The 16,562-nt window shown below is 41.9% G+C and overlaps 1 protein-coding gene across 1 annotated transcript in view; it reads left to right on the top strand.

Annotated features, from left to right (window-relative positions):
- Nucleotides 1-14,888: 14,888 nt before the first annotated feature.
- TMEM26 (transmembrane protein 26) overlaps nt 14,889-16,562 on the top strand; it is a 39,538-nt gene continuing 37,864 nt past the window's right edge. Inside the window, exon 1 of the mRNA XM_001503481.5 lies at nt 14,889-15,613. Coding sequence (XP_001503531.3) covers nt 15,423-15,613 — 191 coding nt within the window. The 5' untranslated portion in view covers nt 14,889-15,422. The remainder of the gene's footprint in view (nt 15,614-16,562) is intronic.

Below are 16,562 nucleotides of genomic sequence, written 5' to 3'. Positions count from 1 at the left end.
TGATTCATCACAGTATTTTTGAAGTTTCTTGAATTTCTGGTAAAAAGTAGCACTGTCTATTAACCTATTCCCTCCTGCTTCCATTCATCGTTCATCACTCCTTTTACCACCACAGCTTTAGGAGTTTGCTGCTGTTAGAAGGGCATCAACCTGATGGAAGCTTGTAACTTAGCAGAAGCTATGTTGATACACGATTTTTCTTAAGGCTCTATGAGAAACAAAGGCAGCGTTGGTGTAATTCTTGGGTCTTGAGCTTGTTAAAAAATTTCAATTTTTTTTTCCTACTTTGGGGGTTTTGAAAAGATGAAGCAGTTAAGAATTACAGTCAATTTCATGCTGAATACAAAATATTATGAGCTGAAAAGTTCTGTACCAGAGGCTTCAAAGAAAAAAAAAATATATATATATATATATGGTTCATTTTAAAGACATAAAGCTTACTTGTTCCATTAGGTAACGTTTGGAGAGTTGAAATAGCTTCAGCCATTGCTGTGAAGTCTCCACAATTCTTTGAAGAAAGTTACTCTTCAAACCGCAACTGCTGTTCAATAAAAAGAAAAGATGCTGTGGTCATGGTGTTTGTGCAATATTTCTGCAGTATCAACTTTTGATTCAGGAAGAGGGGGAAAAAAACCTGTAGTTTCCCCAAGGAAAGTCTGTACCAATCTATTAAATGAATTGAACTTTGCACCTATTGGAGAGTTCATAAATTGTTTCACAGAAAAAGTGTATTGCTTTTATTTACAGCTTCATAGGTCATCTCCCAAATCTACAAATGCAGTACGGTAAAAAACTGAAATACCTGGTGTTGCTACAGACCACCCTTTGTCAGGCTTTTCTTTAGGACTTATAGCATAAAGGTGGTATATTAACCTTGAAAATATTTCAAGAGCTCTGTCCAACTTTGTCAAAAAATAGTCCTGCTCAAAGAATGAAAACTGCTCCCTTACAAACATAGGAGCCTTGCAACAAGTTAGAGGCCTAGCAGTTGGTTGTGCAGTATGATTTAAAACGCACCATACACACATACACATACACACATACACCCCGGACACTGCCTTTGTTAGTCTAGTTTATCTTCTAGGCATGCTTTGATTGCAAACTCATCAGACCTAAATGAAATCTTCTAGACCCAGCTGCTGGCACAATGTCAGGATCACCAGGCCCTGGAATCCACTACCCCTGCTGATAGCCAAAGATGATAAGTAAAAAAGCGAAGACTTTCCCCAGTCAGGGAGGAGTGACCTCCAGTTTGAGTCTAGATGCACAGCTGGGCTTTCTACTAGAACCTCCAAAGACATTTTTTAAAACCAATTTTTTATCATTACAACCTTAAAGATTCAGAGGAAGAAATTCTCTACCCCGTCCTATGGCTTAGGTAAGATACCGACTGAGGGTGGGGGCTGTGTATGTCTTTTCCCCATAGTTTCTCCAAGGCTCAGCCTATGGTAAGGACTCAATAAAATTGATTGACCGTCTCCTCTCTTTCTCCCTACTATTGGCAACTTCTCCATAATGCTTTTGAAACAGCGTGGAAAGATTAGCAGTTTATAATTTATAATCCAGCCCTCAAAATACCAGGAAAGTATGTCTTCTGATTTCCTTTAAAAAGGAGACTCATTTAGGGTCTATGCCCGGCCTGGAAGTCTGACAGAATGGTTTAGCACATGCAGACAATTATTGGACTGATATACTTTAGATAAGTTCTCTCTTCTGTGATGGTAACAAATACCTAAGGTAAGGCTTTGATCATCGTATTAGCTTGGGCTGCCATGACAAGATACCACACACTGCATGGCTTAAACCACAGACATTTATTTTCTCACAGTTCTGGAGACTGAAAGTCCAAGATGAAGGAGCCCCAGCGTTGGCTTCTGGTGAGATCTCTCTTTTTGGCTTGTGGACGGCCACCTTCTCGCTGTGTCCTCACATGGCCTTTCCTCTGTGCTTGCACAGATTGAGAGAGAGAGAGATCTCTGGTGTCTTCCTCTTCGTACAAGGACACCAGTCCTGTCTGATTCGGGCCCCACTCTTATGACCTCATTTAACCCTAATTACCTCTTTAAAAGCCCTGTCTCCAAGCACAGTCACATTGGGGCTTAGGGCTTCAATATATGAATTTTGAAGGGACACAATTCAGTCCCTTACATTCCCTCCTCATAGTATTTAAGTTATGAGATATCAAGGAGAATAAATATCGCTCAAGGACTTCCCATTCTCTTCTGGGAAAAGAGTTAGTGTGTTTTTGATTGTACACAGGATAGTTCTATCATATTAGGTAGAAGGATAACCTTATTTGCCTTACTTGGAGATTAAGTATGGCTTAAGGAGAAGTGTATGGGTAACAAGTTGACAAGGGGTGAATTTGTGATGATTAATTCTATGTGTCAACTTGGCTGGGCCACAGGGTGCTCAGATATTTGGTCAAACATCATTCTAGATTTTTCTGTAAGGGTGTTTTTATATAAGATTAACATTTAAATTGGTAGACTGAGTATAGCAGATTGCCCTCCATAATGTGGGTGAGCCTTGTCCAATCAGTTGAAGGCCTGACTAGAACAAAAAGCTGACCCTCCCCTGAGTACGAGAGAATTCTCCTGCCTGATGGCCTTTAAACTGGGATATCTGCTCTTTCTGGTTCTACAACAACTTGTCATTCTTCACACTTCAACTGGGACACGGACTCTGCAGATTTTGAACTTGCCAGCCTCCACAATCACATGAACCAATTCTTCATAATAGAACTCTTTATATGCCTATAAAAATATTATGTTCTTTTGGAGAACTCTGACTAATACAGTTATTCACGCATTTCAAAGCCCAGCTATTTCCCACATGTCACTTAATCATGTGTACACGTTTATTGTAACTGTTTCCTGTGTAGTTATGTTTATATTTGTTGTTAGAAAATTCAGGAATCAGAAAAGCTTAGCCATAGTTCCTAGCCACAGTTTTCTGACTCCCAATTTGAGTCAAAAATTTGAGTGATTACAAAATATTCAAATGACTACAAAATGTCTCCTAAATGTTCTGACTTACTAGCTGCGTGACCTAGGATGAATCACTTGTCTGTTCTGAAATCCACTTCCTCATTTGGAAGTGGGGACAAAAATATGCCCCCTTTCCCTCATGTGATCATTTTAGAATCTCATGAGATGATACATGTAAAAGTTCTTTTAAAGATGAAAAGCATCCTCATATGATTGGACTTATTACTATTACTGCATAATATACATATGCATTTGTTACTGTGGGTTTATCCGGAATTAAAAATTCCCAAACCTTAGGAAACAGATCCTATCATGGCAAACTCCTTTGGTCAAATCAGGGATGGTAACTAAGTAGCTCAAGTGGTGTTACTCTGCCTGCCCAGCGCCCTGGCAGACACCCAGAATCTACCAAGAAGGCACTTTCCCACTGAGCTTGTGAAGAGCTTTAGAATTCTAATGCCTGGTATTCCTGGCAGCCACTGCCAGTGGACCGGAGTAGGCACACCAGTGGATACCTTGTTGTCATCTCTGAATTAGTCACTAATTGATCAATTCTGTGGGCCAGACTGTTCTGTCAAAGGAATGTTTAGATAACTGCTAATTTATATAATGCAACTTGGATCCACAGATGGGGTGGAGAACATATGTCTAATCTTAATTGTTGATTAACAATGGGAATCATAACTTCTTCATCAGCTTTGCAGCGTGTCCCTCAGCATTTTTAACCTTTTGTGGTCAGAAAGACAGACAAGTCTGCTCTCTGCAAATGTCCTTACAAATTCTGCAATACGTGGGAGTTGTCTTTGCAGAAGGGAGTTGTTGGAAAGGGAGTAAGAAATCAGACAGACTGTGTGCCAAGGGAAGAAAATAGGCTATATTATCCATCTTCCTTTCTCGCCTTCTTCCCCCACTATAGGAACAGCTAGTCCTTCTGGGGATATTTTCTCAATTCTTCTCGAGATTACATAGAAGAAACCAGAGTTCTGTGATTAAAGTATGCAGAAGGTTTTATGTTTCTTTTGTCACTGAGTCATAGAAGAGAAACAAAACAAAACACATTCAGCTCAATCGAAATCTAACCAATCACATAGCTTTATTAAACATAGCATCGACAGAAAGAAAATATGAAGTCCTTGCCCAGGAAGGATGGATGCCAAGAACAGAGTAATTTTCTGGCTTTGTCTCTGCTATCTATAAATTTTATTCTTTGTGCAAGTCACTATGTTCCTGAATAGCTGTTGATATTAAACATTGGGGGAAACTTACAAATGGACAGTGAAATGCATTAGGGATTACCAGATGTTAGCTAGCCACACTCCATGAGAACTCTGCTCACATCTGTTTTTGACCTCTAAAGTACGTAAAACACTTTCTTTTCTCTTCTATTATTCGATCTCCTTATTTTTGTGGCCAAGTATATATTGGATGCAAAAACTTTTTCAGACCAAAACTTGGCATGTGAACTCTTGATTTGGCTGCAGTTGGGTTACCACCAATTTGCAAAATAAAGTATGAATAATAATCCAAGCTGTAAGAGTGCAAAGTAAAATAAATCTTTACCATCTTATCAGGGAATATAAATCAATCTGGCACATACGTCAACCTTAATTTCTGTGTAAAACTTCCAGATGTAGTTACGATTCTATTTTATAAATATAACCAACATGTTAGATATAATGAAAATTAAAGACCCCATGGATCTCATGAATGGCCCTTTCGTCATAAACACAACCCAAGCCCAGAGCCATGGAATTCAACTGAGTTCACTCAACAACGTCGCCTCTATGCAGGTTTTCCTCATCTCTTTGTTCCTGTCCTCTACTCAACTCAACTGCTTCCCCCTCTCCTTATTTTCTGCCATGCGTATGCCTCCTGTCTAGCTACAGGTGACAGATTAGCCCTTTGGGGAGCGCCTGGAGCCAAAAAGGGAATTGTTTTTAGAAGACATATCTGCGGGAGTGATTTGGGATGTTGACCTCCACCAATTTTTGTATCTCAGGGTAGGCGTCAATATTAAACTCTTGCTACTGGAAGCTCTTAGTCATATCAGACTCCCAGTGCGACTCTGCCTGCCTGCACTAGGGCATCGCCGCTGCCCTGTCCACTGTGTGCGGGCCTTGCATAGACTGGCCAGATGACCCAGAACTCTCAGCCACAGCCAAGGTTGAGAAAAAATCCACCGGCTCTCATGTATTATGTACCACTTACCATGCCACAGGTGCATTACCTTCTTTACAGCTTGTTAGAGCAGTATTCTTACAAATGAGGAAAGGCAGGCTTAGAGAGATTAATGTACTTGGCTGTAGTTACATAGTTAGGTTGGCCTGATACCAAAGCCTATGCCTTCACCATGAGCTGCTTCTCTCCTGACCATATTAGAAGCAGTCTATTCCAACCATTCTTGCCATTTTTGCATCCTTGGTCATCTCTACCCCATCTCCTCTCTTTGGTGTGTTTTCATCCCTTAATGCTTTGCAATTCTGCACCCCCGACAACTCCACCACCCCAGGATGCACTCTCCTGAAGCACCATTGAGCTTCTACCCTCTTGTGTCACCCTCTGTTGAAGTCAATGTCATCTGAGTTTAATGTCCTCTGTCTCTTAATCCTCTTGGCATCTTCTTTTTTTTAATCAGAAGCTTATCACATGGATTAGTTTTCTTTTCTACCAAATCAATTTTTGAGAGATTTTTACTTTCCCTTTTCCTTCTAGAGACATCAAATTTTGCACTGCCTTTATTTTCTTCCAGTCTGTTGACTTTCTCTGTTTCCTTTTGTGCCCTACCCATACTGGACTTTACAGCTGATATCTGAGCAGTTGATACTAGCCATCGTTGGTTCCTGTGTATCCCTGCCTGGGAAAACTGAACCCAGGATGAATGCTACAACCCACTTTCTCTGTACTTTCTCTGATCTTGGACAGCTGAAGGCTGCCAGAGGAAATTGCATACTCCTATTTGTTGGTGCTAATACCAGCCCAGAATTGTTCATTAACCCTTTATTTACCTTGCTTAGAGTCTACTCTCTTTTCCCTCAGATACAGGCCCAAATCTTTACCACTCTCCTCACATTCCCCACTCAGCACCCATCCCTCACTGTCAGCACACGGCTTCACATCCTGCTTCACTGTGATGATTGAGGTCCTCAGCCCTGATCTCTGTCGACTTCCTGTCTCCCTTCAGCCCTGGCCTTATCTAAACCCACACCCTCCCTTCCTTCCTTCCTTGCAATCTCAGAAGACAAAAAGTCCTTTCTCCTGCCTGGAATCCCTTCCCCCTTTCTTCTCCATTTGGCCAACTCCTCACTCATCTTTTAAGGCATCTCAGTTGGTTACTCTTCCAAGAAGTTTTTCTTAAAGCTGGTGCCATATTTGGGTCAGGTGATTCTCCTCAGAGCTTTCCAGCACATACATCTATCCTTGTGCTTATGGGTTTTATTATAAAGCTGTTTTAGTTTGCTTCCTAGACGGTCCTGTGAGGTCCTCAAGGTCAGGGACCAGATCTGGCTCACCTTTAAATCCTCAATACCTTGTGCATGCCTGTCACAGAAAAGGGACACAGCTTTATTTATTTGTTTTTGATATCAAGCTTCCTTCCTTAACTAAGCTAGCTGTGTTTCCTTAGCAGTGTAGACAAAAAACTCCACCAGACTAACAGACCCACTAAGACACTGTCCTATGCCTTTACATCTTATTTCTATTAAAAGAAAGATTATATATGTAATGAAATATATAATATATACTATGTGTGTATGTACATTTTATACACAAACATATACACACCCATATATTCATATTTTTTCTAGTACTTTATGTGCAATAAAAAATATCTTTCATTTCACAGTTTTAACACCACCAAAAACTAAATAAGTTGTGACTCTGGACAAGTCACTTGCCCATTTTGGGCCTCAGTTTGCAAAGAGAGGAGGCTGGACCAGGTAAACTCCACGGACCCCTTAGCATTAAGATGATTTTGCTGATGACAATGATAATAAAACAGAGACTCTATTCTGGGAGACAGCAAAAAGCTTATTGACTCAGCTATTCTAAAAGTATTCTCAAAATAACATACAATAATTCCTTTATCCGACATTTCTAAAATGAGTTTTGAATTTACAAACTGCTTTCAAATAAATTGGAATAACCAAATAAAAGCCTCATATTTTTATATCAATTTAATTTTTTTAAAAACTGTTTATTTTATAATAGTTTTAGATTTACGTAAAATTTGCAAAGATAGTGCAGAGAGTTCCTGCACACCCCTCATCCAGTTTCATTCTTGTTAACATCTTCCGTTACCTTGTTACATTTGTCACAACTGCAGAACCACCATTGCTGTATTACCGCCAACCAAACTCTAGACTTTACTTGGATTTCACTACTTTGTCCACTGACGCCCTTTTTGTGTTCCAGGATCCCATCCAAGATACCACATTGCATTTAGTCCTCCTGCCTCCTTCATTTCTTCTGGGCTGTGAGTTTCTCAGTCTTTGCTTGTTCTTTATAACCTTGACAGTTTTGAGGAGTGCTGCTAGGGTATACTGCAAAATGTTCCTCAGTTTGGGTTTGTCTGATATTTTTCTCATGGTCAGACTGGAGTTATGGGTTTCGGGGAGGAAGACCACAGAGATAAAGTACCATTCTCATCACATCGTACCGAGGGTACATATTACCAACATAACATCACTATAATGTTAACCTTGACCTCAACGTACATTTACAGAGCATTTTCATATTCATTACCTCATGAGATTCTTTGAATGATCATGGGGTGTACAAGGTTGGCATCCTCAGCTCCATGTTACAAAGGAAGATCCTGAGACGGGAGCTGGAACTAAGGCATTATGACTGCCACCCCAGCATAACACCCTTATCACCTCCTCTAAATCGCACCTACAACAAGCATTTATAAGAATCAACATCGTACAATGCTTTCCAGTGTAAATTCATTTTAGTGCTTCTGTGGTTAAGAATGTTCATGATTAAATGATAAATGGTATCTTCATCCTATAGCTCTAACCCTAGGCTCATTTGAACAAACTCTAAATGGATCAAAATGTCCAATCAACTAATCTAGTAACAACCAATGAACTACATGAACTAAACATCATGATTTAAATTCACATTTTGAATAAACTTTCTTTTTCCAAACTGATTCTTTTGTGTTTTATAGTCATATTCTATTTTCTTAAAGATTCAAGCCTTATCAGACCCCAAAAATCATTTAAAAGAAGATTGTTTCCTCATCTGTGAAACAAGATTGTGATTAGAAAAAGATGCAACATTTTGGTGTATAACAATGTTGCTCACTTTTCAATCAGTTAGGGAGGGGCTCTGACACTGTCCCTCTGGAGATAGTAATAATAACAATAATAGTTACCATTATTATAATTATAGTACTACTAATAATAGCCAACATATTTAAGTCTTCTATGAGGCTGGCTCTGTGCTAAGTGATAATCTCATTTCACCCTCAAAACCTACGGGTTAAGTCCTACTAATGTCCTCATTCTGCAAATGAGGAAACTGAGGCTCAGAGAGACAAAGAAACTCACCCAAGTTTACACAGCTCATATGCTGAAAGCATTTAATTTGCTAGGGCTGCCATAACGAAACATCACAGACTTAGAGGCTTAAACAACAGAAATTTACTTTCTCACCGTCCTAGATCACAGAAAGTCCAAGATCAAAGTGTTGGCAGGTTTGGTTTCTTCTGAGGCCTCTCTCCTTGGCTTGGAGATGGCCACCTTCTCACTGTGCCCTCACATGGTCTTTCCTCCATGCATGTGCATCCCTGGAGTCTCTTTGTGTGCCTACATTTCCTTCCTTTATAAAGACACAAGTCAAATTAGATTAGGACCCATGCTAATGGCTGTGTTTTAACGTAATCACCTCTTTAAAGACCTTACCTTGAAATCTGGCTACATTCTGAGGTACTGGGGGTTAGGACAAAACATATGGAATTGGAGAGAACACAATTCAGCCCATAACAGAAGCTGTGATTCAAACCCAAGCTGTATGACTACAAAGCCAAAATCTTAACTACGTGGCCATCCTGGGAGATAAGTCTCACAATATTCAGGGTAGTAAAACCATCAGCATTTTCAGACTTGCTTATCATCACAGCCAATCAAGCAGTGTTCCCACTGATCTGTGATCTCCTTTCACATGACAGAATGAGGCATTGAGCTCATACCAAAGACATTTAGTAGCTTTATTATTTACCCCATCATTTACAAGCAGCTGGCCTTAGAAGAAGACTCAGCTATGCGACCAGCTGGGGAATAACACACTGCTGTTTTGGGGTGTTGTTTATTCAATCCTCATTCATGTCTTAATTTATTCATTCCACAAATATTTACTGAGTGCCTGCTGTATTCCAGGCATTTTCTAAGCACTTTTGAAATATCAAGCAATTTAATTCTTACAATACATGAAGGTACTATCATTATTCTTATTCTTGTTTTATGGATGAGAAACCAAGGCTTAAAGAGATTAAGTAACTTGCCAACAATCGCATCACTGAAAAGATAGAGCCAAGGCTTGAAGAAGGCAACTTGAAGGCAGCCTACTCTAGATCCTTCACCTGCACTTCAGATTTCTCTTCTCACTGGCTGTTGAAGTGTCTGAAGATTGATAATTACCACTGGCCTTTACTTTGTTTTTTAAAAGAAGAGCAATTATTGCAGCTATTGCTAACTTAACGAAGTTCTGATTTTCCTCCACTAGTGTATATAATATGAAATAGTTGCAGTTACAGTTCTCATTTAATCCACACATTTCAGGACAGTAAATACATCTGTGAGTTTTTTAGTTCGAATTTGTGAACTAGGAATTAAGCCTTTACCTTTGAAATGATAGAAATGGTTCTTAAAGCCAAAAGAATGCAGTAAAAACAATGCCAGAAAGTTTGAGGGGGTGGACCAGAATTTTTGAGGAATTTCAGGAAGGTAGAATACAGACAGGATTGGGTCAATGGAGAAACCAGAGCAGAAGAAAACAGGCTAAGACAGCAGAGGTGGACACAGTTCTTTCTATGAGAGCCCTGAAGAACCTGAAGTCATACCACCAAGTACAAAGCACAGTTGTGTTCAAGATATTTGTTCAATAACTATATTCACAACAGTAGAAATGGTTGGAGTTCATCTCTGCTTCCTTATCTAGTCATCAATGATCTCAAGCTAAAATCTGAGAAATGTTCTTCAAAGAAAGATGAGATGGGGGTGAGACTCCTAGTAAGGGTGTGAAGAGAATCAGAGCATCCTTAGGGGTGGATATGGATCTTCAAAGCAGTCAGAGCTGGGGAATGGGGTAGAGGAGAGAAGTCAAGGCAGCCCTACCAGGACTGAATGAGATGCGCTAAGCACCAGCTCTCAGAGGAACCCTCCTCACCTGGAAACCACTGCCTGCCTCCCCCCACTGCACCCCACAGGGAAGCTGACCTGACAGTGTCTCCTCCCAAGTACCTAGGACCATAGCCAGCTCTCCCATTCAACGGACAAACAGCAACTCAGAACATCTATACCAAATACGTCTCCTAGCCAGCCCAGTTCTTTATTTGTAAAGATGAATGGAAAACAAAGGATTATTAGATTATTTGAGGATCATCAGATTAAAAAAACCCTGAAAGTGATGGAAGGAATGGAATAAATTGAACAATCGACAAGGTAAAAACAGAAATAATTCAGGGAAGGCAAAATAATTAAAAAGTTATAAGTAATATTCTTAAAGAAATTTAAAAAGATATTGCATCTATCAAACAAGAACAAGCTGCTGTGAAAAGACAAGGTATCAATTAATAAAGCTTGTTGCAAAACTAGTTGGCCAAAAGAACCATTGCTAGAGTGGAAAAATAAAATGAAATCATCTGAAGATTAAGCTAGACATCTAGAAGATGAAGTTACGAAATTCCACCAGAACTTAGATCAAAAGGAAAAAGATAGAAAATATAAGTCATTCTAGAAAGAGAAAACAGAAACAATAGAAAAGAAATTATCAAAAAAAAAAAAAATAACAGAAAAAGATTTCACTTACCTAAATAAAGATACACAATTACTGTGTGGGGTAGAGTACATGAAAAAAAGTCCAATATCTAGACACATTCAAATGATAAAGCATTCCAGGGATTAAAAAAAAGACCTAAAAAATTCCAGAGACTAAAAAAATACTTATCTACAAAGAGAAGGCAATGAAATGTACATGAGACTTCTTATCAGTAACAGTGGACTCTAGAAAATAATGAATGTCTTCAAAGTTCAGGGGAAACAAACATTACGTCTGAAAAATACATTGAATAATAATTACATATTTTAAAAATTTTGTCTATTTCCAATTTTTAGGATCAACCCATTGACAAGGCACAGTAGACTTAATTATAACCAGAGAACAGAATGTTGTTGTTATAGACAAAATCATTAACAGAATTTGGGTAATAGAGGTGGAGTGAGGAAGAAAAAAAGTATTGAGAGACTATTGGACTCTCCAACATTCAAACCGAGAACTCAACCGTTTTATAACTTGGTAAATTGAGAAATGGAGGAATATAAAGTATATATTTGTAACTGTAAGATGTAATTGTAAAAATGGAAAGTGTCAATTGTGAATAATTCCTCTGGGGAATAGAATTGTATTTTCCTATAGTATATGATTTTTTCGTGCCATATAGTATACACATAGGCACACATGTATATAATGTGTGCATGTATAAGAGTGACGTCTGAATATGATCAAAATGGAGCCAAGGGGAGAATGAACACTACTAGGAGGCTGTGACCTTTGAGACCAACCTGCAGCATTGGTGGCCTCTGTATGCAGATGATTTGGGATTGCATCGCTGTTGTGAGGCCATAGATGAGCCTATAATTGCATGCACAATGTTTAGATAGGACCAGGCAGGGACATCTCAAACATTGTAAGTGTAGAATGTGTTCATGTCAGCCCAGGGCTGGATGGTACTAGGTATGTCAGCCAATGTGCTTCCCTTGCCCTCTTTCTCCCCTGCTCAAACTGCCCTGCCCAGAACTCTACCTGGAAGGATGAAAAAAACAGTACTAAATTGGTCTTTGCATAGGGTTGGCCAATGACTGTTCTACAGTCAATCAGTAGCGTACTCACTGGTCCATGGTGTGACCTGGTACCTAGAGTTGAAAGAATTCAATCGAATTTCTTTTTTCAGGAATTTTAACTGAGAATTTGGAGTGATTTGGCTGGAAGCCAACAGTGTCAGAGAGTTGCTTTGAAAAGGTCCACAGACTGTAACCTTGAGATCTCTGGAGCCACTCGACTCCACAGCTGTCCTCCAGCTCCAGTTGCCCAAGGTTCTATTGTACCTCCTGTACTTGAATTCCAAGGGATTCTATCTCCCTTGTTAGACTACGTACCCTTCCAATAACTACTCCTTTACTTGAGATGGCCTGAGACACTCTTTTATGCAACCAAAATCACTCTAATTGAGAGAGAAACCTGACAACTGTGTTCGCTTTACATTCCGAAGGGAAGAGAGGCCTGGTGACTGCTGTCCCCTGGGATGATAGGATGTGCTGGTATTGCTTTATTGCAACCCCAGCCTGCACAAGAACTGGGTGCATGAGGCTGAGATTGCTTTTTCAGGAAGAGTAGATTTTTTTTTAATTACTTAATTCTTTTCTCTTTTTTTAAAGATTATTAGGCTATTGGATTGGAGGTCTCAAGACATTTCTCAAAGCCTCCAGTCTTCTGAAATGAGCTTAGGAGGAAATTAAAAAGACATAATCTTAGAGTTCTTTTTAATGAGTTTTGTTTTTCAGATCCAGAGACAACAGAATCTCTGAGTTGAAACATTCAAAATAGAGAACAACAAAGACGTTTGGAAGATGTCAGACTGACCACCCTCCTTTTTGGTTAAACTCTTCTCCTGGGGAGCCCTTCCTAGGAAGCCTAAGAAAGAGAAAAGCAACCCTTGGCAGCAGGCAGCTGGCCTGACACCATCAACCAGGCCTCAGTACCTTCCTGTTGAACACAACAATTTCAAAGGACATCAAGATCAAGCAAGGCCACTCTGTGAGGGTGATGGATCAAGGGAAAAATAGGACCACTCTGCAATCATATCTGAACACAAACAAAACATCAACATTGTCCAAACCACAAAAATGACCAAACATTCCCCTATCTAAATAGGCTTTATTAAGACACCCAGTCATAGAATTAGCCCCAGTTCCTGATAGGATCCAATTTAGAGTAAAGCCCCACTTTATTCATCCCTCCCTAAATTTCTTCATCCCACCCTAAAATCACCTACCACAAGCCCAGAACCTTTCTAACTTTCTAACACCTTCTTACTGGGACGCCCCACAGTTCCCCATGAGGTATGTTCTCTCTCCCTTAGAAAGTAATAAACTCAACTTGCTCAGCAACAGATGAGTTCCTGGTGGTGTTTGGCCGGAGGGCTTTGACCAGCCTAAGGAACGTCATGTTTCTCTGCTCCTCTCTTATTATTACTTGCCTCAGATCAGCAGAGTGCTTCCCCTGGCCAAACTTTCTTGGTCCAGGCAATAATTGCCAACTTTTTCGAAGCACTGGTTACCTGTCAGGTGCTTTGTATGGACAATCTCATTTGATCCCCACAATGGCCCTATGAGTACATAGACTTACTACCCCATTTACAGATGAAAAAACTGAGGTACAAAGGTTACAACACTATTAAATGGCTGAGCGAGGAGTCCAAGGCAGCCGGCTGGCCCGGCCCTATGGCTCCAATGTACATGCCACACGGCCTCCTGCTGCTTTGGTCTACGGTGCTCTCATGCATCACCGGATAGTGGGCTGCCCCAGGTGGCTATGCCATCAGCCCACATTGAAGGGCACTACGATAAACAGTCCCAGGAAATCACTGCTGAGTTTCCTGCAAGACATGGGAGAACGCAGACCCACAGCAAAAACAAGACTTCTCCCTAATCACAGTACCAGAAATAACTGAGCTGCTTCTTGGCAGTTGGATTTTTTTCAACTAATTAAGACAATGATGTAATCAGAGTTTTTCAACCTAATTTAACAAAGATATGGGATGATTTTAAGTTGAATAAAGCTAACCAAGAAAGATATTCCCTTTGCGTGTTTCTTTCAGTTTTATTAAAGTGATCAAAAGAGCATTCTTGCTTGATAGGGGTATGACTAGCATTTCTTTTTCTCTCCAGAAAGAGGGAGGCTGAGGCACAGAGTCTTGGAAGGCGACAATTAATAACTAGCGAGATTTCAGTAACTTCATTTTATTTTATTTATTTTTGTAATTACCTTCCATCTATAGGCAACTATACTGATTTTCCATTTATAAGTGACCTAAAGTTTCCTTTTAAAAATTATTTCAGGAAAAATTTGAGTTCGTCTAAAGAAAAATGTTAAGTAAATAGTGGTACAGCTGGTAGGAAACCTAACAAGGAAACGAAAATCATGAGGGTGTTTTGGGAAAGCCTGAATTCAGTTTCGTCTTTGCCTCGGATGCCAGAAAGACTAGAGAGTGGTTCACTGGTCATTGATTTCCAGGGTGCAGTTCCAGCCTCCATGATTCCACCTTCTAATCTAACTCCTGGCTTTATCTTCTGTCTTCCCACACTCTCCTGTCTGCCTTCTTGTCTTGCTACCCTATATCCTTTCAGAAAAAAACCGGGGGCGGGGGGTGGGGGGAGGAGGATGCCATGATAAAGAACATCTCTTTGCGTTAACAACACCTTGTCCAGAGAGTAGAAGTGACAGGGGCTACCTGTTCGCTATGTAAAGTGCTGGGAGCTCTCAGAAAGCCCAGCACGTCTGGTTTCCTCTAGTCCTGGGAAGTTTCAGTTCTTCAAACTGGGCAGGAACTGCGCTTCTAAAACTGCTTGGACAGCAGATTCTTTGGTCGTCCTCGGTCCCAGTTTCGAGTCGCTCTCAGAGGCTGTCTCAGTAAGAAGTGTGAATGAATGAAAGTCCTTTAATGGGAAAGCAAGGAGGAGGTGCCACAGATTCGTGCCCCTCCCCCTTGCTGATTATGCAGCACCTTGACCTTCCGTCCATCTCCCTCCTCTTTCAATCCCTCGGAGTGGGGAAGTTCTTGGGGACCCCACTGGAGGCACGGGGTGCAGTGAGGATAGAGGGCAGGGAGGGAGATTGGCTCCCGGGATTGGGAGGGGGATGGGCAGCGCTGGAGAATAACGCGCAGGAGTGCGGGCAGCACAGCCCCAGACTCCCTGGAAAGCTCAGCAGTCTAGAAAAGCGGGGTTTAGATTCTCCCCCAAGAGTTCTCAGGAAGTTTGGGGGAGGGGCGAGCCGCTCTCTCCTATCTACAGGCGCGGGAGAGTGCAGAGGGACGCTTGCAGCAGCTGGTCTCGGAGCTGTCACATTCCCGCCCACGGGCGGGCTGGGGTGCTCCCGGCGGGGTCTGCGGGGCGCAGGCGGGGGGGCCGCAGGCAGCGCGCGCCGGCCGGCATGGAGGGACTGGTGCTGCTCAACGCCCTGGTCACCCGGCTGCTGTTCGTGCTGCACTCGCTGGTTGGGGTCTGGCGAGTGACCGAGGTGAAGAAGGAGCCGTGGTACTGGCTGCTGGCGCTGCTCAACCTCCTGCTCTTTCTGGAGACTGTGCTCACCCTCAAGTTCAAGCACGGCAGAGGCTACAAATGGTGAGTGCACCCCGGGAAAAGGGGAGGCGCGCGGGGTCCTCGGGTACTGTCCCCCACAGCACTCACGGGCAGCCCAAGAGCCCAGCTCCCCGCTGCCCGCCGATTCTTTACTCGGATTCGGACCCCCTTTGTCCTCGCTGCGAGCTTCGAAGGAGCGCGAGATGCTTGCGCGTCTCTCTGGCAGCCGGGGGTACCTCAGGGTCCCAGGGCAACACTGGGACGGCTCAAGCCGTGAATGCGGCCACGCGTCACCCAGTCCCAGGTTTGGGAACTTGGAAGATGCGGAAAAAGAAAGAAAGCGCTTACCTGCTGTACAGAAAGTGCTCCAAAGTGGGGGAGTGGCGGGGCAAGGAGGGCGGCATGTGCCTTGTTTTCTGAATTTGGGGTGTGCGGGTGTGCATGGGTTAGTCTGCGTGCGTGCAAGTGTGGGAATGCCCTTCACTGGGCTTCAGTGTCTTCTGCTTGAGCTTGTGGGCTTCCGGCAGCCTCTGAGGGCGAGAAGCCCCTCGCAGCACGTCTGTGGTTTCGGACTCTTCGCTTCCTTGGAGCCTCGGGCGCCCTGGCGTGACACTGGCCTCAGGTGTCCCGGGTTAGCAGCTTCGGAGCTTAGTTAATGGGCAGCCTGTCTTGTCAAAGACGGGTTGCCACTCTGGTGGAGGGACCAGTAGGTAGTGCTTCAGACTTAACCTCAACGTGCAAGAACTAGAGGCTCTGCGTGGTGCTGTATTTCTTCCCCAAAGACTTGCATGGCAATAGAAGACTCGAGAAAAAGAGTCTCTTGCCGTTTACCAAGAGCCTCCACCTCCATCCGTCCACTCCCAGATTTTCATCCCAAACTTCTCCAAGTTAGGCCTCTTCCTGTATCAATTTTTTAAAACAGTGAGGCTATGTCTTATATTTCTTATATGTCGATACTTTTAAAAATACCTAATGCTACGAGAAAGAAGAA

Source organism: Equus caballus, chromosome 1 (assembly GCF_041296265.1).
Source record: "Equus caballus isolate H_3958 breed thoroughbred chromosome 1, TB-T2T, whole genome shotgun sequence".
Taxonomy (NCBI): Eukaryota; Metazoa; Chordata; class Mammalia; order Perissodactyla; family Equidae; genus Equus; species Equus caballus.
Note: the sequence above shows the minus strand (reverse complement) of the source record. Positions and strands in the feature narration are given on the sequence as shown.